The sequence below is a fragment of the Rhopilema esculentum genome, chromosome 16 (assembly GCF_057945365.1).
Source record: "Rhopilema esculentum isolate cy_ngs chromosome 16, ASM5794536v1, whole genome shotgun sequence".
NCBI classification, from domain to species: Eukaryota; Metazoa; Cnidaria; class Scyphozoa; order Rhizostomeae; family Rhizostomatidae; genus Rhopilema; species Rhopilema esculentum.
The window spans coordinates 12,105,813-12,131,580 of NC_142830.1; the positions used below are offsets into that span (position 1 = coordinate 12,105,813).

The 25,768-nt window shown below is 37.1% G+C and overlaps 2 protein-coding genes across 3 annotated transcripts in view; one reads left to right on the forward strand and one right to left on the reverse strand.

The window, feature by feature from the left end:
• Positions 1 to 22,069, forward strand: part of LOC135682358 (coiled-coil domain-containing protein AGAP005037) — a 41,954-nt gene extending 19,885 nt beyond the window's left edge. For both annotated transcript variants that reach the window (XM_065197221.2, XM_065197219.2), the window contains exons 5-16: positions 3,329 to 3,524; positions 12,371 to 12,853; positions 14,060 to 14,337; positions 14,774 to 14,974; positions 15,373 to 15,777; positions 16,234 to 16,327; positions 16,485 to 16,615; positions 16,897 to 16,972; positions 17,930 to 18,013; positions 18,602 to 18,668; positions 19,194 to 19,256; positions 19,847 to 22,069. In XM_065197221.2, coding sequence (XP_065053293.2) covers positions 3,329 to 3,524; positions 12,371 to 12,853; positions 14,060 to 14,337; positions 14,774 to 14,974; positions 15,373 to 15,777; positions 16,234 to 16,327; positions 16,485 to 16,615; positions 16,897 to 16,972; positions 17,930 to 18,013; positions 18,602 to 18,668; positions 19,194 to 19,256; positions 19,847 to 19,924 — 2,156 coding nt within the window. In that variant the 3' untranslated portion in view covers positions 19,925 to 22,069. The remainder of the gene's footprint in view (positions 1 to 3,328; positions 3,525 to 12,370; positions 12,854 to 14,059; positions 14,338 to 14,773; positions 14,975 to 15,372; positions 15,778 to 16,233; positions 16,328 to 16,484; positions 16,616 to 16,896; positions 16,973 to 17,929; positions 18,014 to 18,601; positions 18,669 to 19,193; positions 19,257 to 19,846) is intronic.
• Positions 21,247 to 25,682, reverse strand: LOC135682371 (protein HEXIM2-like). The gene has a single exon (XM_065197238.2). It carries the CDS (start codon positions 25,680 to 25,682, stop codon positions 24,768 to 24,770), a length of 915 nt encoding a protein of 304 aa, XP_065053310.2. The 3' UTR covers positions 21,247 to 24,767.
• Positions 25,683 to 25,768: the final 86 nt, after the last annotated feature.

Here is a 25,768-nt window from a genome sequence, read left to right on the forward strand (position 1 = left end):
GAGGCAATCTTGATTTGATGTCCATCAATGATCATTTGGCTATAGCATAAAAGGTTTCTACGACACTTTATTTTGGAGAGCCTATGACAAAAAACCTCAGTTGTAAACGCTGATGTCCCAATGCCCCAATGGCCGTCATTGCACCCATTACTTGACGCACTGCCGCATTCATTCCTGTTGCTAGTTTTGTGACAGATTTGTTAGGTGTCATAGCCACTCTAGTCTTTGAACTCGTCAGTTCAAACGAAAAAGGTATCTAGGACACTTTATTTTGGAGAACTTATGACAATATCAGTTAAGCCAATTGCCAGGCTGTTATGCCAATTGATTACCTATTCGAAACATATCTTGCCTTTTGCCTTGAAAACTCATTTTTAGACCTTGCTCTTACTGTCAATCCCGTTTGCCGTTTGCTGCAGCTCATTGAGAAATTCAAAAACATATGTCATTGAGAAATAGAAGAGCCGCAGCGTGATGACGTCATTGAAGCTTTTTATTTTTCAAATTCGGACGGTATCTGAAACAAAACAATGAAAGGTATCTCTGAATATGCAAAATCGGCCAATTCAAGTTGGGTCTCTATCCAATCCTTGTAATTTGGCCTTTGGGTTCTAAAACTCATGAACCAGGCCAATACAACAATAATCCATTCAGTAATCTTGTTATTTTTTCTGGTTATGTGGTCAAAATTTTAAATTGAAAAACTTATGTTTTTGACCTCAGCTTTCTGCCGTTGTTCCCTTTTGCAGGCATGTATAATCTTATTCGATGAAAAATAAAAAATTGGCTCTGTGATAATGTGCCCTGTGATCACTCTACGCAACAACATATTGTGACCTCGTTCTGACTTGAACGACTGCTTTTGAACCTCGTATCGAATATCACGCCTTCACCCAATCAATATTCCTATCCATTTGCTTTTTCCCTGCACCACGCGATGCTTTTGTGGTAGCTGCGAAATTATAACCAGCTCGTACTGAAGCTCTGCTGGTCAACCACTGATCTGTTTCCGTTGCCAAGTTGTTAATCTGTCAGCCAGAATCTATTTTTCGTGTTAACCGTGTTGTTCCTTCTTATCGCTTTGTATAAACCTTGCAGTCAGCCTTTAGACGCTCAAAACAGATAAAAGGCAGGAAGGATGAATGTTCCTTTGACTAGAGACAGACAATGAAGAAATACAGTCTTCTACAGAGAACATAGCTCGTAACGAAATTTTTTAGTGAAAAGCCACTTGTGTCATTGGAGATGTTGGTCACAACGTTCGCGGGTTGTGTATTCTACTAACTGGACTTATTCCTAAGTCGAATATTTCTTAAGTGTAATACTGGTCGCTTCTAATTCTGCTTCTACTATTTCCTCTGTAATCAATTTAGATAAAGGCAAAGGGCTGATTACATGCTGACTTTTCAGCCCGGAACCTGAGCTGTCTCGATAGTTGGATCATCTCCTATTAATTCAAATAATCTGCATCCCCCTATTAAATGAAGACTTTCCACCTTCATGGCCAACGAAAAAATTTGTTTGGTAATGAATAACGATGACTTGGTTTGCCCAACGCTGTTCGTATCGTCGCTATTTATACTCATGCCTTCGATCAAAAGGCATTGTCTCTTTTTCCACAAAAGGCTGTCTGATTAATATGAAGAGCTTGTGTCCTGTCCTGCTCCAGGAACTCTGTATGTTAATCACAGTGATTCAGATGTAATCCAAATTTGCTTTTTTCGTCATTATTCTGTTTACGGATCTGGTTGCCTCTGAATCAAAGTCAATGATGAATTAACGGTTTGGGATTAGTTGGATACGAAACGTCTCCAGGTTTCATGGATAGACTGCCGTTTTCGGACTACCCGTAGGAGTTTCTTGATCCCATCATCAACCCACGTGTTATACTGTAAAAATTGGAGGATCTGGAAAGAAAATTTGGTGCATTGACCATGAGGTATCTGTTGTAGCTATCTTCGATCCCCACATGACACTTCGTTCATTTTGTTATCTAACAGCTCTGACGGGCACTATTCTTCTTCACCTCAACGTCATTCCAAAATTCTTGCATAAAACTTTACCACACGACTAATTTCTTCATAATCCTGTGAATTCTGATTGTTTATCGGCAGTCATGTTTGCATCAATGACCGACGATTTATCAGCAATTTGTAAGCCGTAAAGTGCTTCTTCTAGGCCTCTTCTAGTGCAACAAAACTAATGAATTGCCTAAATGATGGTTCCTTCTCAGACTATTTTGCATACTGTCATTCATTAAGTCAAATTCCATACTAAATTTAATGTGGCAACCTCTCTACACTTTGAATCCCCAAGGCATGACAAAAAGTTTGATTCAAGGATTGTTTCTTTGTATTAGAGGACTTGACGTAATTTTTTTTAACTTTTCATCCATCCTGTATCCAGAAATACAAAATTAGCGGTTAAATTACGAGCTTCGTGCTTTAAGGGTTTAATTGCGAGCTTCATTCTGTTTCTTTGTCTGCAATGGCTCAACCTCTGTTGTCACTTGTCATCTCTTTTTCTCATATTTCTCTTTCAAACTTCATGTATTGATGGCACTAAGGTTTTTGTTTGGCAATTATTTTATTTTAATTTTCGTTCAATGAACTTCTTCAATTTCCTTAAGAGATATATTAAAACCATCAGCAGGCTTAATAGATGTATAGCATCTGTCTCCATCTGATTTGCCCGAACCTCAAATTATATGGTTAGCTAATTTTGTGAACCTTCTGAATTGAGTAAATAACGAAATGGTATATTTGACATATGAGGAATATTTGCCAATGTGCTGAAGTTTCGTTTCACGTTTATATTCTTTGAAAGTCAAAGCTTTAACCTTCTTCAATGTAATTATGTCTTTGAATATTTCAAGATTTATTGTTCAGAACTGCTGCATGCAGCGTAAATTCTCTAATTTCTAAGCTCAACCAAAATCCACAAAATAGAGTCTATTTCTTGTTTATCGCTTTACAATCAACTCACGTAGAATCAGGCCTGGCCATAAGACTTTTGGAAGGAAAGCAGTAAACAACTCACCTGGTAATCTCAAAGTGAGATATTTCTAGATACACAAGAATCTAAACAAAGGAAGAATTGATTTCAAAGAGAGCAACTTGCTTTTCATAGCAATTTAGCAATCGTTAGCTTCCCTTCAGCATTTGTTGCGTGCCTGTAGGATAGCAAGAGCGATGGCTCCTCAATTTACCAGGCCTAATATGTTTATTTATCAAATCTTTTACAGACGTCGAGAAGAAGCATGCATTTTATATATTACCCACAATTCTGAAGCGGAGGCTTTCATTAATTTATCCTATCTCTTTCACAGGGGTGTTATTCCTACAATACAAAGACGAGATTAAGCGAGTTAATATGCCAAAGAGTATCAGTTCTCTTGATACACTTAAAGCTCTGTTCGTTACGTCCTTTCCTGGAAAGTTAAGCATGGTTAGGATAGATGAGCGTGGTTTAATTTACATAAAAGACAAAGATGCTGATATCTTTTACGAGCTCGAGGACTTGGGGTGAGTAATTCTTTTTCATTTGAACGTTCGGTCGTTAGTCAGTGCACATGTGTCGCATCGTTTGAGTTTGTTTCAAGGAAATTTGAATTCAAATTTTTTACTTCATCTTTGTTGGACGCAGACACGTGACTTCGTGTTTGTTGTTCATGGAAGCAAAAAAGGTAAGAAAAAGGAATGTTAATATCTTAGTTAGTATCTTGGCCTGTTTGGGCCTGGTCGCCGCCATTGTCAGCCCAAATCAAGGCATTTGTCACAGGCCGTTTAATTCAACAAAATTCATAACCGATGTTCGAAAGTAACCTGTCAAAAGGACCAAGAAGTATGACTTTATATTATAATTTTTTTCCATTAAATTTTGAGTTTTGATTATGTCAATTTGGCATAAAGAAATTGCGTATCATAAACAAACTGTGAAATAATTCAAATTTTTATTGATCACAAGTTTGAAAGGAAAAAATTTGCTCTGCTAAATATTTTTGTAGAAGATTTGAGAAACAATGGGACACTGTGTACAGATGTCACTCCATTTTTTTCTGTTTTTCTTCTTTTTTACTTTTTTATGGTTTTTGAAGCGTTGTGTTTCCAAACTTTTTTATTTTGTTTGATAATTTCAACTTACACCTCTCTTCGTAATAAACTTTTGACCTGCATCAAAATCAATTGGCCTGACAAATCAACTAGGGTATTTCACGTAGCGATAACCAAGTTTGGATCAGACAAAGGACATGACATGCTTAGTGCCCAGCTGTAAACCGAAAACAAGCCCCACCCACAGCAATCTTTGCTTCTCAAGAGGAGTAATTTAGTTCTCCGGAATCAAAAGAGGCTTTGCTTCAGTTTTCGGAGCTTTGTAAAGGGGAATAATGTGAATAGGGATACTCATTCATCGTTACCCTTATAGTTAGCCGGTATTTTTAATGATAGGAAATCTAAATGCCTGTGAAATCTTGCTATTCTTGGTTCTAACTAATATAAATTGAAATGTCTTTATTGTGAAGATGTCAATTGTCAGAAAATAATTCCATCGCTCCTATTTTCCACTCCAATTTTAAACCTGCTCATCTGGCTCCTTGTTTACTACAAGAATTTGTATAACTAATCACCCAGCAAACAGCGATCTTAACTACCTTGGAGTGTAGATATTTTCTAGAAAAAGAGCCAATTAACACAAGTAATCATAAATCACGCAAGTTTATATTGGTGCGGAAAAAATATTTCAATTTTATCGTAGTTTTAACATTGGGAAGCACTGCAGCTGACCCGGTGCCCTGAGACTTTGCAGGCTGAAAAAACAGCGTTTATATGAAATTCCTCCTATTAGCTCCCTCGAATAAGCTCTCACCCTGGAAACGAGAAAATACTTTTAAGCCCCCATCCTCGAATAATCCCCCACCCTGACATGCAAATATCTACAATACATGATTTTGGTCCATGATAAATCATGTATTCAACTGAAAATTTAAAGCTAAAAGTAAACTTCAAAAGAGTGAAAAAGCTTTAAAACACGCTCTTTATACAGCGATTGAATTCCCCTACGAGATGGTATAAGAAAGGGATTTTATCATATCCTACCTATTTTCATGAAAATAATTTTTCACTAGAAATATTATAATGCATTCTGTAATAAATCCATTTGGGTCTTCAGTGCGCCTTCAGATTTTTGAGAGAATCATACTTGTCAGCATAGGAGGTTCTTCATGCTGACAAGCTATTGTCTTACCTTACTATTTTCTTTTGTTTATTCACCTATGTATCGTTTGAGACTCCAGCTCAAGCATCAATTACTGCTGTTCAATCTTAGATGACGTCAACAGCCTTTACACAGCTACTCACCATCAAATTTTCTTAACTCTAGTTTCTAGCTCCTATGACAACATGTAAAGTAATAATTTTGTTTCCTAGAAACAGTCTCTAAAGAAGAAAATAATTCCCTTTTGACACCTTTCTATCTTTGTCTTATGGGAACTATTGCAATCTCAGTTTTTGAAAAATGATCAAAAGTTTCTTTTTAGCGGTTTTAATACTGAGGAAACTGGATGCAGAGTCAACCGTAGCTGTTATTCTTTGTTTGCTTACAAAATACTTCATTCAAGCAATCAAAGAAATCGGCGTTATCTGATTTTTGTGAAGAGTAAAGCTGTTTTCATTCCACGAATAAGTGAATAACTTTCTAAATCTCCGTTTGAATAAAAAGGCGAGACAGCCAGGTATTTATAAGAGGGTGTGCCCGAGGCCGACAAAAGGCTGAATTTAACTCTACATAATTCGCGGGTGTGGCTTTTAAAAACTGTCACTGTTTTTTTCACGAATTAGACGTCTTTTTTACTTCTGATTGATTTCTTTTGCTAACGTTATTGGAAAAGATCTGATTTGTCTCAAGTTAGACGCGCCACATTCTAGATTTACAAGACTCAAATATGGAATTCGTTGTGTTGTAAGTAGCTTTGCAAGTTACAAGTTGTAGCTATTAATTGATTTAAGTCGCATTTGTCGTAAGACGTAGCAGAACACGCAGATAGGAGATTTAAAAGTTTATCCGATCAAGGTGATTGTGAATACTTGTTCATCGCTCACTTACTTGATCTGTATGCAACTGAGATTGTCAATTGAATTTACTCCAAATTTTGGTAATTAAAAAATTTCTTTTTTAGGCCACGGTGTTAGTGGAAGTCTCATAAACAACCAATTTTTTTTATATTTTGTTTACTTTTTTGCTTGTTTGGATTGAGTCAATCAAGTGAACCTGACTGACTGACTTACTAGAACCAGTGCATTCATTATTTTGAACAAATAAACTTTTTCTTCTTTTAAGAATAGGTCGTATAAGATTATCAAGGATGATAACCGAGATTGTCGAAATGATGATTCAGGCTGGGTTGTTACTAGCTATTTAGCCCAAGAGGCCGATATCTAGGTCCTATTGGCTTACAAAGTAGGCAAGTCATCATTCATTTGCCGAAAATTATAAAAATGTTCCGACCACATGGATTGCCAAAAAGTCCTTTTTTGCAACGGAATTCTTCCAAGGAGGCTGTCACACCCCATACGCCCCCTATAGCCACGACCCTGGATACAGGGCTGTTGCTATGATACAAATGTTCCCGCTGGGTGAATCTATATTTTCATATTTGTGTCCTTATGTGACAAGGACACTTGTCAAGGAACCTTTTCAAGAAAAGATTGGTACTGTAGTCCTCGCGGCTTTAGAAACAGACTTGTGTGTAAAGACTTCAGAATCAGATTTATTAACCAATTCTGCTTATTTTTAGTAACCCCTGTGTATACCATGAGTCTCCCTCTCTGGATTCTTTTTATTGTTGATGTTACAGGGCCGGCGAAACATATTTGAAAGTGGAGGCTAAAATATCAGAGTCTTGAAAGGGGGCCGCCACCATGGTTGGCAGCAAGAACAATTTTAGAATTATGGTGTCTTAGGGATGGCCAGAAACTGTATCTAAAACGAATTTTGACTGAAGGTGTCACATAGTCGCGTCTATTGTGATGTTGACTTGAGATAGAAAAGTTTCGCAAAGTTTTAGAATAACCACTATCATATAGCTCGTAATGAAACCTTTTTTCGATTTTAAAAGTACCCAAAATAAGATGTGGGAGAAAAATAAATAAAACACGGATTAAAAAAAAGAATTAACGTTGAAATATCAACAGAAGAACTATCAATTAAAAATAATGAGGCTCCCTAGACCTTGAAGCCCTGTGGCAAATTGCCCCCTTGCCCCTCTCTCTCGGCGGACCTGGATGTCACGAGAACCAAAAAATCCACTGCTCACTGAGAGGTAGGCAAAAGGCTTTCGTGATCGCTTTTTTCTCCTTTCCAATTGCATTGGATTTTAGCAAATTAATTTATTCAAACATCGCTTTTCAATACTGCAAATTTTGTTTGTTCCTGCACTCTCTATTCATCTTTGTATCCTTTGCTTGTTTCTGAAAATTTAAAGGAATCTTTCTATTGTCGGATGAGTGCATTCTTTTAAGGAATTTGGTTGAGTGACAGAAGCTCTCAAACTTTAATCAAAGTCAAATGATTATCAAAACGAGAATTATTTCCAATGTTTGCTTGTTTGCCTTGCACCACACCAAGAGAGAAGTGACAACTTTGACGATTCACTCATCTTTTAGTAGAAGTGTTTACAGAAAGCTGCAAAGTAACCTTGGTTCGTGACTAAAGAGAGCTAATAAAAACCTTCATCATTTGCTTGTGTTAAAGACTGGATTATCACCACTAATGAGCTTTGGTATTCATTTTCGTTTATTTTCTTTATATCATGAAACTGTTTGGTAGTGAATTTTTTAATGCTGGATATAAAATGGAAGTTTTGCACGTAATTCTAATAGTTATGCATTGACATAAGAAACCGAGTCCTTTGATGACCAAAATATTAGGAAACCATAGAACTCACCACCCTCAACCTTGATAAGAAACTGCTCGAAATCTTTCTATACCATACCATACCATACAATACAATACAATACAATACAATACAATACAATACAATACAATACAATACAATACAATACAATACAATACAATACAATACAATACCGATGGGATGGAAGTAAGTATTTTCTACGATAAGGCACCTATTTTCTGTTAAATTGACACAGATAAATAGAAAATGCAAGGCACCTTGTGACTTGTTAGGTGTTCTTTTTCATATTACCTTGTATTGTGCTGTTGCGTTTCTGAACTGTAGCTACTGAGCATTTGGTATTGAAGAAACCTTACAGAAACGTCTGGCGCAAAGACAGAGAGTGCTAATCCCGAGCTTTGTTAAAAATCTAGTGTATAGAAAGACAAAGTAGTTTATATCGTTGAAACCCATGAGAGTTTCGTTTGGTTTTACATCACTGCAAGAATATTTTTAATCTTTGTTCTATACTAAGTAACGTACCAAATAAGGGTGCACTACCGGGACAAAATGACTTGTCCTTTGTTTGTTGGTGTCCTTTGTTCATTGAAAGATGTCCGTTAGGTTTCATTGCAGTTGAATTCAAAGAGTGTGACATTCTAAAAACAATAGCACACAAATTCATGTTAAGAAAACGAACAGAGGATCACCGTTTACTTGAAATGAAAGTCCCTCTACCAAAATGCTCCTCCGCTGGTCCTCTCTGCACTACCAAGTCAAAGAGCGTCAAACCAGCAGTAAAATCCTGAATTTGAATTGGAAAGCTGGTAAATATGGACTATGGGCAATATTAACATATCGCGCTTTTGCCAACATTAACGAGAATTGCTAATTTGGTGAAAAATTATTCGCGATGCATCTATCTTAAAATGTTTTTTTTTCATTGTTATAAATATCTCAAACACCACGGTGCAAGAGTAAGCAACAAAATTGATTTTTCGGAAAAATATTGTCCGGACAGTTAGAAAATTAGGCCTTAAGTTCGGCCTGTGCCACTTTTTGCAATTTTCTATTTGGCAAATTGGCTTGAATCCTGTATTTTCAAAGAATTTTTAAGCCAATCAACCCGTGTCACTTAATCACTTTTCGTATTTGATCGAAATTGACTCTGAACAACATATTTTGTGACCGAATCGGAGCTAGAAAACAAATTAAACCACGCGCACCATGGAGCGGGTTGTTTATCTGCAGTCTGGCGCAGAATTCTGGCCACTTTCAGCTTCTGAAATTATCTTCCTGAGACGAGTTTCTTCTAGGTCAAACAACAAAAAACGCTCTGTTAAGCAAAATATAACAGGATTACGGATTAAATCAATGTTTAAAATTCATAATCTACAATTTCTTTGATGTTGTGCTGACAAATCGATGAAAAATTCTTCAGTCCAGCTTTTTGGCTAACAAAACTACAAGCAAATACTTAAGTAAACGAAGTTAGCCATGTTTCTACAAGCTCGCCTTTCTCAAAGTTGACATTGGTTTCAAAATTTCGTTTGTAATTGTTACCGGCACATGTCTTGCCTTGACGGAATTTCAAAGGAAGGGGAAATCTGTTGCTGCATTGCCAGGCAAGGCCGTGTGTGCAGTTTGTTAAAAATGGCGGTTATTGTTACCCGCCGCTTCGTCTGATGATACTTGGAACAGACCATTGAGTCCTGGATTTTTTTATCAATGGTATTGTCGAGGGCCTGTTTACCCGTGTGTTGCAATTGATAAGAGGAGCTCTAGAGTACGTCCTGATGTTTCAAAATGGCTGCTCCGAAACGCAGATACATCGTGAAATACAATTATTCTCTAAGGTAATGAATTTCTGTTTGCACTCAGGTCGAGGTTGTAAGATTTGCCTTGACTAGCCTTGTCGGTTTTGATAACACATTGTTCTTGCAATTGTTTCTCTTTTGATAAGCATTGAAAACGTAGATAGGTAGCCCTTGCCAAAGCCAACAAACAAAGAGACCAGAGTTTTGATATAAAAGCAGTTGCATTTGTATCACACAAAGATAACAAAACATAGAAAATATAACATTATATAGTTAGGTTTACAATATAAGGTGCTTCAATATCGAAAACTGCTTTCATAATCCTTTAAAAATGGCTATTAATCTCATCAACATGGTGAAAAAGTCACCTTTATCCGGCTTTTACATTGTCACCACTGTTGATTACGTACTGAATAACTTTGTTGTATATCCGTAAGAGAGAATTTCACAATGATTAGCCTTAATTAGTATCTGTATGTCCTATTTTTTGTGTGCTTTTTACTTAAATGGAGATTCATCAACCGTATTTTGTGTCGATCAGTTCTGAGACAAAAATCGTATCGCGGACGCACACAATAGCAAGATTTATAGGGGGTCACGTGTCCGTTGCTTGGAGGTGTCAGTTGTTCAGGTGTGTCCACTGTTTGTAGGGTGTTTGTAGGGTGGTTTAAGATATCTGTTGTTGCCAGATGTCCGTTTTTGGAGGCTTCAATGTACAACATGAACATTGGTTCAATGTACGTTGTGATCTATTTTAGTTGAAAGCACCTTGTAGAATCAATAAACTCAATAAATGAAAACACTATCTGAAACGTCATAGAACACCTGTCCACATTATTAGCTTTCTGGATCACAGTTGTTGACTTAACTCTCTTCAAAATACACTTGGTTTCAAATTTTCAGCGAAACTCATTCAATCAATACAGACAGCTTCTGGTTTCCACGTTTCCACGCATATTCGTTGTTTTCCAAATGCGTCACTATGAAGGAGCAAACGTCTCTTCTTTGAATTATTCCTTAGACTTTTAAGAGACACCAGCGCAAAATTTCAACCCACGAAAATTGCAAAAAAAATTTTGGTCATATGAAGTAGGGACAAAAGTTCTACCGAAAAATGATTTTACATGCTTTATATCACATACCTGTTGCGAAAATCAAGCGTATTATGTATTCCCAAATATATCTGATATTTCTGGCTTTTAATTGCCGATTGTTTCCTTGGTCAAACGTCAGGACCTAGCCTCTTAAAAATCATTCTGTTTGTCCCATATTGTCGAGTGTCATAAATGTTTATGGAGAGCTGCTTTGGATACAAAACACTGCAATTTTGATATGCTAAATTGCTTGCCATTTTCATCAAATATCTCCCCTTGTCTCTATGTTTGTTTAATTTTCACGTATGCCCGATGAAGCATATTCTGTTAATTAACTCCTTTAGTATTTAGCTGTTGAAATTTCATTTTGATCACAACATTAGCTATTGTTTACGAAAAGCGAACATTTCCTGGTCATCTGACAACTGTTGCCAGGGCTTTTTCAGCTGATCAATAGCCTAACCAACTTTTTTCTGTTAATTACTTTTTAATTGCACTCAACAAAAGATGTATAACCATATTTTACCTGCGGTCAGGAGCAAGGGATATGGGGACAAGGCCTTTTGTTTATGTTTAATGTATGTGTGATTCGTACCTCATTAAATTAAAAGGTACGTGTAAGTTCGAAGAAAAATTGACGATTTGCTTTGCAGGCTCGAGTAAGTGACCTCTTTGTAGAATTCATTAGCAAAGAGAAAATGTAGCTTGTACTTGGTTAAGAATTTTGATAAGCTGGTAACATTTTCCAATAGGTAATCTGTCTTCAGACGCTTTCTGTTTATTAAGGCAAGAGTGGTCTGCAGCAAATATTTGTTTATTATGGCTTGGAGATTTTCAACGTTTTCAAGTGCCGTATTCTCTGGTTATTTGAAGTTTACCGTTGATAATATTTGCCAGGTAGAACTTTGTTGACTTTCAGGGCTTCACATCGTTTCCTTACATTTCTTTACCAATGCAAATTTATACATGTTTCCTAGAGTTATACACCTCAGCGAGCAGTTAGTATAACCTTACGTCACATTTTCAGCTCAGCGTTTTACAGGTTCGAAGGATCTAGCTAGAGGCACATTACTCGATGAAAATCCCGTACATTTCGATGACGAAACTCTACTTCACTCTCTGAATAATCATTATAAATCCTCTTGTTTTGTGGAAATCTCTTACGTTTTATGCAAGAGTGAATTTCCCCTCGGTACAGGCATTTAAAATTCAGCAACGCAGCTGCAAAAGCGGCGTAATTCGGTATTGGAAATGCAATATTGTTGCCGAGCAAGTCATAATGTAAAAATATCATGACGCTTGTTATTTTGAGATAAACAAAACATCATTTGCTTTAATTTTTGTATCAATCTTCATACCTGCAATACGATTGTGGTAGTCTTAGCTTTTTAAATGCGGAAAGCTTGTTGCCTTTGTGTAGATCAGTCCGGTTTAGAAAGCTTTTTTTGAAAGTTAATGCATGTTAAGCGAGGTCCCCCGTTTTTAATTCGAGCAGTAAACTTTGTATTTGAACAGGGACGGTAGGTCATTGTACACGAGCTCATTTTAAAAAATTCGTTCTTTTGCAGAGATGTAAAATCTCGTTCACACGTCCAGCTTCGTGAGAAAACTACAAGTTACGATTCGCTTTCGAGCTCTCAGAACGATATGACTTCATTTGATAATCGACACCCACCACCTTACGGCTACAGTACGCTGCCGGTTCGGGGCCGACGGACCAATGAACGTCAAGAATATGCGGAATCTCTGCAAGATTTTCAGACACGGCCAAGGTCTGGCTCTGGCGATTCGCTACGGTCAGATTCTGTTTTGACTAGGCCAATGCGACATTACAGCCAATCAGCGGAAAAAGGACCATATGTGAACAGTGGGTTTTTATCACCACGGAGCGCAAAAAAGGAAATTCGCGTAGAAGAGCGGAATACCTCAAACACACGTTACGAAGTAAAACAAAACAGAATGGAGCAAGAGGTTCTCAGACAGCCTATAAAGCTCGCAGAGCCACCGAAGTTAAAGCAGCAACGGAAACCGAGTGAGCGTGAAAATAAGGGGTGAGTTTTATATTTAATAATGTAGTTTTTAATAAAGTAACGTGTTTACTAATAATACAATCGATTTGTGTGTAATTTGTATTTACAAATAGCAAGCAAGCTAGTGAACCTTATCTTTCCTTCCGTTTGGTTAGCACTTCCTCTTTCTTTTCATGTTATTTTTTTGTTTATCTTTAAATAGTTTGTTTTTATGCTCTTTTGCTGTGATTTCTTCCTTCATTCGAGCTGTCTTAACTTAAACGGCAATATCCGTGTTTTCCCCACCGACAGATATTATTCTGCAACTAGCTGGCGACGTTAAACCCGTTTGCTAATTTATCTTTCTTAAATGGTTGAAAAGATGTCTGTTGAATTATAATTTGTATTTGGAAAATAAAGACAAAATGCTTTTTCACGTACAGCCCTAGACTTTCCTTTCAAATAAGATTTAAATTATGATGATTGACTAACAATTAATAGTTTTATTGTACTGAGAATTCTAACCGAGAGGATAATGTATCACGAGATGTTGTTAAAAAACTTTGGTTTCATGTTTTAAAAGCCCACCCAACATGTCTGAAGCTCATAATGGGAGTTTGGCAAAAGAATCATACTGGTTGGCTTGTTTTACAATTATTGTTGCATATAACAAAATCCAGTTTATCACTTGGACTCAAGACACACGATTGCGTTTTAGATATTGACTAGGAAAACAGACATTAACAATATACTTTGACATTCTTCTCTTTATATCTATTTTCCATCTGTCTGTGACAGTATAGAATCAACCCAGATCTCATTTACCATCTCTTTGGATTTTCAAGAAAATTCAGTCTCTATGTTAAGTCTCTGTGGCTTAATCTTCGATAAGCCCTCGATGTGCCGCGGGCTCTTTTCGTTTAAATGTTCTTTTCCTGTTTCCTTTGTGTATTTTTTTGGGAAATGGTCCTTAATCTTTACCAGACTTCCTAAATGTTGGCAGAAGACAAAAGTCGACTCCTTAGTCGATTTCTGAGCAACGTAGCTTTCTCTTAAATATACTTTATTACTTTTCTTTTTCTTTAAGTTTTTAGCAATTCTTTCAGCGCACAACAAGTAGATTGTGTATCTAGGCTAGTATTAGAGATCAATAACTCGTGACTTTTCATACAGCAGTTGTAAGTTTTAAATGCTTGGTAGTCTCTCTTAAATGAAATTTTGATTAACGAATAATTTCTGTTGATGTAGGCCTACAGTTGAAGAACAATTAGCAGATCTGACGAACCTCCTTCACACAGCAATGCAATCTGACGAGGAGGACAGTGGATACTCAGAACGAGATCGAATGCCGGGCAAATTGAATCCTGATGTCATCGGAAACTTGGTTGCGTTATCGGAACAAAATTACTCTAAGTCACCCACAAAGGGTAGCTGTTACGCGCCAACTGCTCTCCTTGAAGCAAAGAAGCGTGAAGTCGAAGGGCCTGCAGAGGACTTAAACTTTAACTACAGCTCTTACACTAAAAGTAAGTTAGACGCAAATATTGTTTTTCGGTAGATATCAAATGCCAAGTATATAATACATATATAATACAATGGAAAATCGTAAAGCTTCTCACAGATTTGGGGTGTTCCAATTAGAAACGTTTGATTCACCAAATTTTTTTGTATTAAATTTCCTACACTAAGCTGGCTTGGTGAAATTTTGTGGCTGCCGTAACAAATTTCTCTATTGACCAATTTCTCAAGCAGACACTCCTTCCATGAAACCAGATATGACAGGGTTGACCCACCTACGTAATATTTTGCTCTTCGTCTGGTTTTTAATGACCTTCCCTGACTGTCAATCATGGTCTTAACGTATAAATATTGAGAATCACAAGAACTTTTCTTAAGATTGCTTATTGATTAGTATAACTATCATCATTTTTATTGAAATTAATTGCTCTGTCTGTTTTGAAGCTGTTGAAATTCCAAGGCAGCGCAGTGAAGAGGACACAGATAAAGGATATATGCATGACGGCCCTAATGTTTACATGAAAGACAGCAGAATGAAAGAAACGTACGAGTCTGGCTTGGCTGACTCTCTTTTGAAGTCCCTGCAGAGTCCTACAAGTCCATCTGGACCCAGTAACGCCTCGTCTATAAGGATTTCTGCAAGTAGTGAGTTATTTTCATTCTAATAGGGGGGGGGGGGGTTGTTTATCCTGCACCGTTTCAATGTTTGAAACTATAAATATATTTAGAAGAAAATGCTAATCTCTTTTTCAATGTTTTCTTGGTATTTTGATTGATTATTGCCTGACTGATCGCAGAAACTTTTCATCTGTAACAAAAGTACCACCCTAAAATTTCTGTATATAATGTTTACCGATGGAGAATATTCTCTCTCTTTCGTGTCTTGTGCTTTCTCCATGGTAATCGGTATGAGAAGTAGAACTCCTGCACTGTGTTGCAATACCAGCACCCCAAAAGAAGTTTCATAACTACTAAAATAATATTCTAACAAATCCCCTATGGCTCGGTTTTTATTCAAATAGCAACTAATCTTTCGCACCTAGGCTCCCACCAGACACACCAAGCAGGTCACCACCAGCCACACCAAGTGACGTCACCACCAGCCACACCAAGCAGGAATCCGTCCAGTCGTATAGCCGTGCAAACATTGAAAGGCATGGGCAGTCCAACCAGGTCGCAAGAGCAGCAGCAGTCTTGGGCATCTTCAACAACAACAACCACAAGAACCAAGGTGCAAGACTCGCCTTTCCAAATGGACAGAATGATCGGGATTGCTAGCTCAGCCGCCTCGCTGCGTAACAGTATATTGACACTGCGCAGTCAGCTCGACGAGCTCCGTTTGCTGCACACCAACCATTCCCGCAACTTCAAGATATTTATCAACCAATCTCTGCACGACTTTAATGCTCTTGCAGCCACCGTATCCCAAAACGAACGCACTGGAAAGAGTAAGGCCACAATAAATCATTATGCTTTTCTTTATGATGTTTTTTTATATTGAAAAAAAGAAAACGGCGAGTCCTGAAGATAGACCTGCGTTTCCTACCACGTTTCCGAACTTTGGCAACAGTTTCCGAATTTTGGCAACAGTACCAGAAATATTTGCAAATATATTTAGCCTCTGTCTTTTTAACAAGACAGCATTAAGGTATTTTAGCCGCTGAATTATTTTTTGTACATGCAGTACATGGTACAAATAATGTTCCCTATTTTAAGATGCACTCTTTTAAGGGGATTTTCGGGAACAGCAATTCAAGACAGATGCCTCAATGCACAAAAACAAGGGATATTTGTAAATTGACACCACTATGTTAGAACATGTTTGCTATCAGTAAAGAATATCGTTCTATTCGTAATGTGTATTCAGAAGAATCCATTCGCTAACAGCGTTTTCTATTGCGTAGGCAGTGGGCATTCTATTAGAGACCGTCGCTTCCGGGTCCAAGATGATTATGACTCTTACATGAAGAGGCAGAACAACACAAGCACACACCTTAGGTGAGTTTCAAAATAATTTTTTGTTGACCACCTCGGAAGCGTGGCGGAGAAGTGAATTTTCTTTGATATTGTCAATGATTTCCCGAAAACCGATTTCTTAAACCCTTTAGTCACGATAAGAATGTTATCAATTGTTAGAGCTGTCTTTTTTTCGCAGCCGACTTGAAGAGGAAACAGAGCGCCTGCGTCGTGACGTGGTGCAGCGCAAATGCGTACTTGAGACAAATCACGTGCACAGGTTAAACTCAGATCTTGAGTCGCTTGGAAAGTCTTTAGCAGAATTGAAAAGTAAGTCTTTTTAATTTTTCTTCATTTAATTGTAATCAAATTACCTTAAGGGAAATACGCAAATTTTAGGAAGGAATTTTAGAGAATTAGGAAATTTTAGAGAGACCTGTACCGGTTTTAAAGAGCTGAGTTACGTTTCATTAAATTCATGGTAGAAAGGATGAATCTTTTTTCATTGTTGTCTAGGCAGAAGTAGGCGAAAGTTTGTACATAGCTGCTAGAATTTCTGTAGGATTAGCTAAAATCATATGAAAACTTAAAGTTTTTCTTTTTTTCAAAAGGTCGTTTTTCCGGTCTTCATGATATGTTGAAAATTGTTATGGCTGGCGAGCTAGAAATTATTGTCAACGAAGAAAGGTAACCATTTGTTCTTTTACTTAAACATCTTGTGATAATCAGTTGCCTGATGATTGCATTAAGGGTGAACTTTAGAGTAACAACTTAGAACCGTCCGGTTCTATATACCAAAAGCTTGTACGGCTCTGTCTATACGGCATCTAGCACATTATGACAGACCGGTAAACAGTAATTTTCAATAAACACCTTGCTAAATATATAATAAGCATGTTGCAAATGCATTTAAAAGTGACAAAATTTGCATGACATACTCTGCTCCTGGAGAAAGATTTCCAGGACCTCAGTTCTGACGAAGTCGTTTTCAAGAAATTTTTACTATGTTCCTCCACCGTTCTTCCTTTTGCTGTAGAATTTAATCATTTACACTTAACAATATGACTAGAGCCTTTCCTCCTTTTAAAATCTTTTAGTAATTTATTTATACTATCATCAAATTTTGCATGTAAGAAGCTGAAGTAAAGATTTAAAGGGCCACTCCATCAAAAATTATTCATTCTTAATAATGTAGATTCTGCTGAATTCAGCATGATAAACCTGTTTTCGTTGCAAAATACCATTTATTCATAACGCATAATAATCGTCCGTTTTCGAGAAAACAGCGAACAAAATTGAATCGACTTTGTGAGACTGCTACTTCACAATGTTCGTCTCTCGTTCGCTGTGAGTGTTAAGTAGAATTATTGTAGACATTTTCCGATATGGTGGCGAAGAATGAGACTCGAGAAAGTTTTTCTGTGACTAGATTACCGTAAATAAATTATGAGGCTCTGGCGCCCATTGTAAATTATTGCAATAAATGTATTAGGTACATTAAGAAAACTTAAGACTAATGGAAAGTCTCTGTGAAAACTTAAGACCAACGGGTGGGAAATCGAAATTATTCAAAGCTATTAGCTACTTGTAAGAGGCGGTGTTTGCTTTTCACTGTTATTTTTTTAATTAATGTTTATTTCACAGATTTTTGAAGGATGAGCCTGGTAATCTCGATAACTTGTATGCACGCTGTAAGCATTTGTCAGGGACGCTGTTGACCCTTCAAAGGTGGGTGTTTGGCTACTATGTTTTTTAATAGTAAACTTGATTCAGACCAGCCTGAAAGGTTTCAGCCAATAGAATTGCTTATAGGTTGCTTAACTCTCAGCACGTGGAAATGCAGGTTATAGTCTTTAAGAGAACCTGGACCAAATCTGATCTCTTTCACGCACAATTTAATGAGAATATTTTAATAAGAGCTCGACAATGAAGTCAGTAAATGCCATGACAAAAACAACACTTTTATGTCGTAGTTAAAAACAAAACAAGGAAGCAAGAAATAATGTAACATAAAGAATTTAAAAAAGAAAACTGATTGATTCTAAAGGGGGTATTAGCAGCTAATTCCTTCGTTGGTATTGTTCGTTTTGAATGGCTGTTGGAATCAAGTGAATGATATATCGAAACGGAAAGAAAAAGCTTAATGAGTGAGATTTCATTTTCAACCGAAACCTAGTTACTGTATGTTCTGAATTCACAGCTGCTTCAACCGTTTCAATTAGGCCTTGTTTTCGTTTTTCTTGCTGGAATTTATAGACAGACATCAACGTAGTTTAAACTCTGTGTGATTTGATCAATTTCATTGGCACATTTCAGGCTGGCATCTGTGCAGCAGATGGCAAGGTCCAATGAGCAGCAGCATCAACAATTGCAACATCAAGATGTAAGCGATTTATGATTCTTGGTCATAAGGCTTTATCACCTACCATGAATTTGGAATATTCAGCCGAACTTTGAGGATTTGAGTGGATGTCACAATGTACAATAGGACCTTTCAAATCGTTAATAACAGTCTATATTGATTGTTGGTTTAATAGCTGAAGTTCTCTCTTGTTGAACAATGTTGGGAGATTAAGGTTTTTGGTCTTTCAAACAGCTTTATTCTTAACATCATAGTTCCTGGCCTTATATTAGTTGAAGCTAACTAGACGATCTTAGGGAGCAACGGGAGCAAGAATTAGGTTTCAAAGGCAAGTAAAACAAGTAAAACAAAGAAAAACGCATGGAGTGGAGATGAGAGTAACTTGCTATGATTGTTATTAAACGAAACATTTTTATACAGCATAGAGTTGCTTGCTAGATTTTTGACTGTTTGTGTGAACAATAGAACTTCGCCTCTTCTAACGCATGCCCAATAGCTTACAAAGTGTTATCCAACGTCTGACCATTAATTGACTGCTTTTTGTAGGTAAATCAAAACCGGATCAAAGTTACTGTTAATCATCACAGTCCTATGTCTAGTGGTGATGAGGTACGTACATATTATCATTAAGGGTGTGTTGCCCCATGATTTCAGTGTCTGTCCCAAGAAAGGCATCAGATATTGTGACTAGATATGTGACTAGATATGTGACTAACTTGTTAATCACTATTTTTAGGCCTATGTACTATTTTTCGAACATTCTTTTTCTTTCCTTCCAACCTGCCCGAGGCGCTAGGGGGAAATGGCACCGCACAATGTTCGCATATATAGCTCCTTTTTACGGCACAGTAGCGCGTCAGTGGTTGGTTCAAGTTAAAAATGGGTTTTTCATCACGTTCATAAAATGTTCCTCTCGGTTACTGTCCTCTCCCACAGTCCTTCTTTTCTTGCTCCTGTGTTGCTGTGTTGTTCAGCTAACGTGCGCCTTTTGAATAATTCGGAGTATCGCGAACTTTTTTGTTATACAGCGTATGTAAAACGAGCCTGTAGCATCATAAACTAATGGAAAATTTAGTCAGAATATGGGGAATAAAGCCTTAGGTTAATTAGCGTCAAATATTTTCTGCTTCAACCCATTACTGGAGTATTTCATCATTTCAGTATTTCATTAAATAGGCTCAATATCCGTTTTTTTGCAGAGTAACATTCGCCGGACAGCAACAACGACATCCCGAACTGTACGTTTTACATCTGATGGTACCAGTGGATACCTATAAAGACGGTGCCATTTAAGGCAAAATGTCCCTCAAAGGAAATATCAATACCAACTTCTGTTTCACAGTGTTCGTGCTCGTTCTGTGACCATTCTATTTCATTCGTAACGTTTTTTAGAAGAGTCAGCCCTTTAGTCAAACAGGATGATAGGCAGTCGTATGGAGTTTACAGATTTCTGTGTCACGTGGGTCCTTTCAGTCTTGCAGTCAATTATGTAAGCCAGTATTTCTATACAGGTTAGGTTTATAGTGGCCAGAAGAAATGGACGCGCTTTAAAGGTCATATTACAAATTTTTGTCAAGCTGGTAGTAAAAATTATTGTAGACCATTGTGTTTTTTTATATTGCATTTTTCAGATTTTTATTTCTTTCCTTAATTTTCCTATTTGTCATACTTGTATTGATAAAGAGTTAACATTTTCACAGCTATTTACTGCCGAATTTCCGGTCCTCGGTACTTAGCCTTTGTAATAGTTTTTTTATCGATCTGGAACGACCTAGCCCATGTTTTTTGGAATCAGGGAATTTCCAACAGAATACAGTATTCTCTCCAACTAACGGACACCGTCGGGGCAAGAGAGAGGTGTCCGCTAATTGGAAGTGTCCGCCTGAGCTAATTGGAAAGTTTTGCAATGTAAGTCCCAAATTTGAAAATAGACCCGAGTTTATTATTTAGAAGGTGTAATCAGTGGTGATCCCAGGAGAGGGCTAAGGGGGCTACAGTCCCTCCGTCGGAAGCATCTAACGTTGGAAGCATCGGAGAAAATTTTAGGTTATTGTCGGAGCAAATTAGACAAAGTAACGTATGAAAACTGCATATTTTAGTCATTTAAGCCCCCCTGTCGGAAGCTCCAACCCCTCTGTCGGAAGATCTCGGGCGCCACCTTTGTAAAAAAGAGAAAAACTAACCAAATTGAACGTAACAAATCTTTTTTTACAACAAGAATGGATATCAACATCATATATGATATCAACTACGAACGCAAAATTTGCAAGCAAATGTTTATTTACCATACTGTATGTTTTTGCTAAAAAAAGTCTTTAATTGACGGTTGTTTTTTGTTGGTGACACGAATAACTAAGAGTGTCCGCTAATTAACACGAAAATATTGTCCGTTAATTAGAGTGTCCGCTAATTAAGTGTCCGCTTTTTAGAAAGTTTTTCATGAGATTTTGACCAGAAAACGATAGGGGAAAAAAAATTGTCGGCTAATCAGTGGTGTCCGCCTTTTAGAGTGTCCGTTAATTGGAGAGAATACTGTAGACACCATAGCCTTCGTTTGTCGCTTATTCTCGGTACCTGTTTCAATATAATTTTGTGAAACATCGGGTGTATTTGCGGAGTGTTTATTGACTAAATTAGCAACAGAAACATTTTAGTTTTATTTTAGTGGTAAGAGTTTTGTATTTATAAGACGGATCTTTTACGAACGAGTAATTTTCGTAATTTCGCCGAGCGTTGGTTGCCCCAGATACCTTTCAACCATTCCACATGGGAGAAAAGGCGTTTTGTTTATACTTAATTCGTCAATGCTTTCTAAAACATTATTTACGTTACCTGCAGCAAGTTCAAGCTCAATCGCAGTTCTTATTAAGGCTGCACTATGCATATACGTTTTGGCAGACATTTCATCCCAGGGCCTCCGACGAAGGGAAGCCGGGGAAGCCATGCCCCCTCCATTATTTTTCAAAATATTTTGTAATGATTGTTAAATTTTTCCATGCCCCCTCCCCCACTTTCCAAACTGCGTCGGAGTCCATGTATCCATTTACTTACATCAATATTAATGCAAATCCAGTTTTCTTAGATTAGGAAAATCGATCCTGATCTGTTTTATCAATAATATAGGATCTGCATACACATTTCAACTGTAAAAATTAACAATATCTGTGTGGTTAGAAAGAAGTGGCATTCCATTCTTTCCACGTCGACTTAAATTTCCACCGACAGGGCAAATTGAGTGTATTTTTTGTAGCTGTTTGATATTATTGATATTGTCAAAATTCTAGCCTTTTTCATCCCCAGGAAGGTTGCTGGCGAGCCGTTTATGAGAATGAATTTTGTATTTATTATCTCAACAGGATTTAACTTTTTTAAGACTGTAGAATTCATGATTATTAACATTAAATTGATAAGTTTAAACAAAAGGATGTATTTTTCTTTGAAGCTTCAACTACTCTGTGTTTAGCTAGGATGTAAGGTATAGAGTTAGCCTAATCTCTCGTCCAGAAGAGACAGTTTTGAATGAAAAATAGAGATGTGGTATAGAGTTAGCCTAATCTCTTGTCTAGAAAAGACAGTTGTGACTGGAAAAAAGAGATGTGGTATAATGTTATCCTAATCTCTCGTCTAGAAGTTGTGAATGGGAAATAGAGATCTAGACACACCAAGTAAAGATTTTGTGTCTCGACGACATCAGTTTTGGTGTCATTGTTTGCATTCGTGACATTTTGATTATTTCATACCAATAAGAAAGCTTTGGTTTTCATTTGCAATTTAAATTGTTTTCACAAAATTGCTCTTAAAGCTAAACTTTTCATATTGAAAACAAGGAATTTTAAATTTCTTTATGAGTATAGAATATGTAGCACGGAGCAGATAAAATAGCAGCCAAATACTTGAGACTACTTGCCATCGTATGCTATTTTTGAGTACGGTGTTTCTGTAAATAATAGCTTGAACGTATATTTTTTTAGAAATTTGATGCAGCGTTTGTTGGAATGTAGAGTTTTTAACGAAATTGAGAAATTAAACTTATAGCAGGCTAATTATGCATGAAAAAATATTTGGTGAAAAATTTAATGATTTAATGTTTAGAATACGAGAAGCCATTCTATTCAATATTATACAGTGGCGTACCCAAGGGGGAGAATGGAGGGGTCCGGACCCCCCAATTTTCTGAAATATGGTCCTCGAGATTTGTCCAAAAACGATGTAAAACTCATTGGGGGGAATAGTATACTGTATGCTTGTGTCAATAACAATTGTAAAATGCTTTGCTATTTGCCATAGCTAGCCTGAATCAAATAATGGGGGGAAATCTTGCAAAAAGGGCGTTTCCCCGCATTTGCGAGTGTTTGAAGGGCGTGGCCCAACAAAATTTCTAGGGGCTGCGCCCCAGACCTCCCCCCAGTGCTACAACCCTGGGTACGCCACTGACATTATATTTAGCTTTTTCGAAATCTTGTTGAGCCAGCAGCATTTTCAAATAGAACTTGCTTGTTGCTTGCATTAAAACTAGAGATCAACAAATGATTTTCTATAAATAGATAGAGTAGGTTCAAGTTGTAAATTGTAATTACGATAAACGCAGTTTTCATGAAAGTATTTTGAGTATGAAATAGTAATGTTAGGCACTACAGGAGGTTCACCCCACCATGCAAAATAATGCTCCTTACCACAGGCACCGCGCAACCATTGAACTAGCAGGGGTTACAGCCCCCCGCCCCCCACTTTCTTGCAATAATATGTTAGAAAATATTTTCAATAACTTTAACTCAATAACTTTGAGTGGCCATGTACACAACAAGAACCTCGTGCTGCACCCTTTCGTAGAGTTGAAATCTTTGAGACTCAGGGATATTGAGACAGGGCAAGTCTTCGATAAAAATTAAAGTTATCCTCCAACTTGGTCCAAAAACGGGGAATGGTAAAAGAGTGACTTGGGAAAAATGGTGATGTGACTTCTTAAAATGGGCATGCTAAGTCGAAATTCAGTTTTTGTCTCCCTCTCTCAAATAACTTCCTACCCATGTACCAATAAATCTAGAACCATTTAGGCTAAAAAAATCAAATTTGGTAACACGGATTTGTGAGAACTGGTTTAGAAAAACACGGGATTTACCTAATCAAGCAGGGGCTTTGTTGGATTGGGTGATTCAAGCCACAGAATTCTGTGTTCAAGCCCCCTCCCTTTGATTGACAAAAGTATTAGTGTATCAGTGCAATCGCTCAATTGTGTATAAATACGGATTAACATGCCTTCTCTGATATTTTTTAATTTTCCTAGATTATTGAGTAAGTAATGGGGGTGGATTCTACTTTCAAAACTGAATTGCTTGGTAGAGAGCTTTCTGTGGTTGGCTTTCTCAGGCAATGGTGTTTAGATTACCATGACAATGACAATGTTACCATGACAAAGTAACACCATAACTCATACTATAGGTAGCAAAATAGGCCTTAAAGATATCAGATAGCCTTTAAAGTACTTTTTAGAACCCCCCCCCCCCCCTTCCCTTAACTGGTAGGAAATCTACTTTAGTTTAAAAATAATTACAGCTTTTTGAAGATTTAAACAATTTTCTGTCTTCCAATTGGCCTTGTAGATGAGTAGAAACACGACAAATAGCAATACTGAAATCTGGTAGCTTAAAAAAATCCTTTCAGATGTGGAAAAAATGTATACAAAAAATTGAGACAGAGATAAGTTTCATTTTCTAGATGTCATCATGAGCATTATTCACATATACAACAATTTACAGTGTAATCACATTAAATCTGAGATTGTATGTATTTGGCAGAATAAGATAGGACATTGTTAGCTTTATTTTGAAGAAAGCAATACACATTTAGCAATTTACAGTCAAAAGAAAAGTCTGCAGAGTCAGTGTGGTATGACTTTAGTTCTGAAGGGGTTTAAATATATTATTGAGAAGAGAGCAGTTAAAAAATTTTGGGGGAAAATATTTTCTTCAAAATAATTGAAAAAAAACATAACGTGTTCTACTTAGTGTTGAGGTAACATATTTTGAAGAATCCTGTATGGAAAGAGAACCAATAAAACTAAATTAACAATACAAATATATACACTATAAATTTGTTGAATAAGAAAATTTCGCAAATGCGTCATGACTTCGCCTCACTTGGCACACTTCCTTTAAGTGTCCTTAGCTCTTCTTTCAGTTTTAAATTTTCCTTTTCAAGAAATTTGTTCTTTTCTGACAATTCATTCTGTGCCCGAATATTTTCACTGTCTTTTACAACAGAATGTCCGGGATTCAAGTTTGCACTAGAGTCTGATGATACCGAGCATGAACTTCGTTTTGACCGGACTTCCTTCTCTAAAAACTCAACTTTCCTTTCCAACTCCAAATAGCTTTCAATTAATTCTTCTTTTGTCATTGCATGAAGAGTTTCTGCATGAGATATTTCATACATTTCCGAGAAGTCTTTCTCGTAAAAGCTTTCCTCGGATGTGAAACTTTCCATTTCCTCCCCGTCCGACCTTGAAAGATTGGCTGCCGGACTTTGATTGTAATGATCCAGATTAAGGTCCCGCAAGTCCGGTTCAAATGTGTCGTGTTCATCCATGAGGAACTGTGTTGTATTGTACGGGGCAATAGGCCTACCTTTGCGACGAATAATTTCCCTCCGTCGCTCTGCACGTATCGAGTCGCGCTCATTTAATTTTCTTTTTTCTTCCCAGGAAAGTTTATGGTATGGTCTCCATTTGTAACGAGGTTTTCGCTGTTTTTTTGAGCCTCTTCTGTTTCTTTTTTTTATCTTGGCAGGTTGCGCTGCCATTGCTCCAAGGGCTACCTGCCCAGCCCCTTCACACGTTTTCATCACATCGTCCTTGGTGCTCGATGAAACCTCGGTGTCTCCGGGCGGTTTTGCCTCATTTGGCAAATTGACGCTCATCTTCTCGTCTAAATATGCAGCAACGAAAATTTTTACTGCAAAAGAGTAGTCGCATTCAAACGACAACAAACAATTTTTACCGTAAAGACGTACTTCTTCCCTATTCCTACTAGTCAACATTCGAAGTCATGATTCTTTCTGTGGATGGATAAATAATCGTCATTGAAAAATCACGTGGAAAACGTACTTAATGCGATTGGCTCCCG

What these genes read in the sequence shown, in the direction of transcription:
- LOC135682371 (XM_065197238.2), bottom strand. Translation starts at nt 25,682, where the DNA reads ATGTTGACTAGTAGGAATAGGGAAGAAGTACGTCTTTACGGTAAAAAT.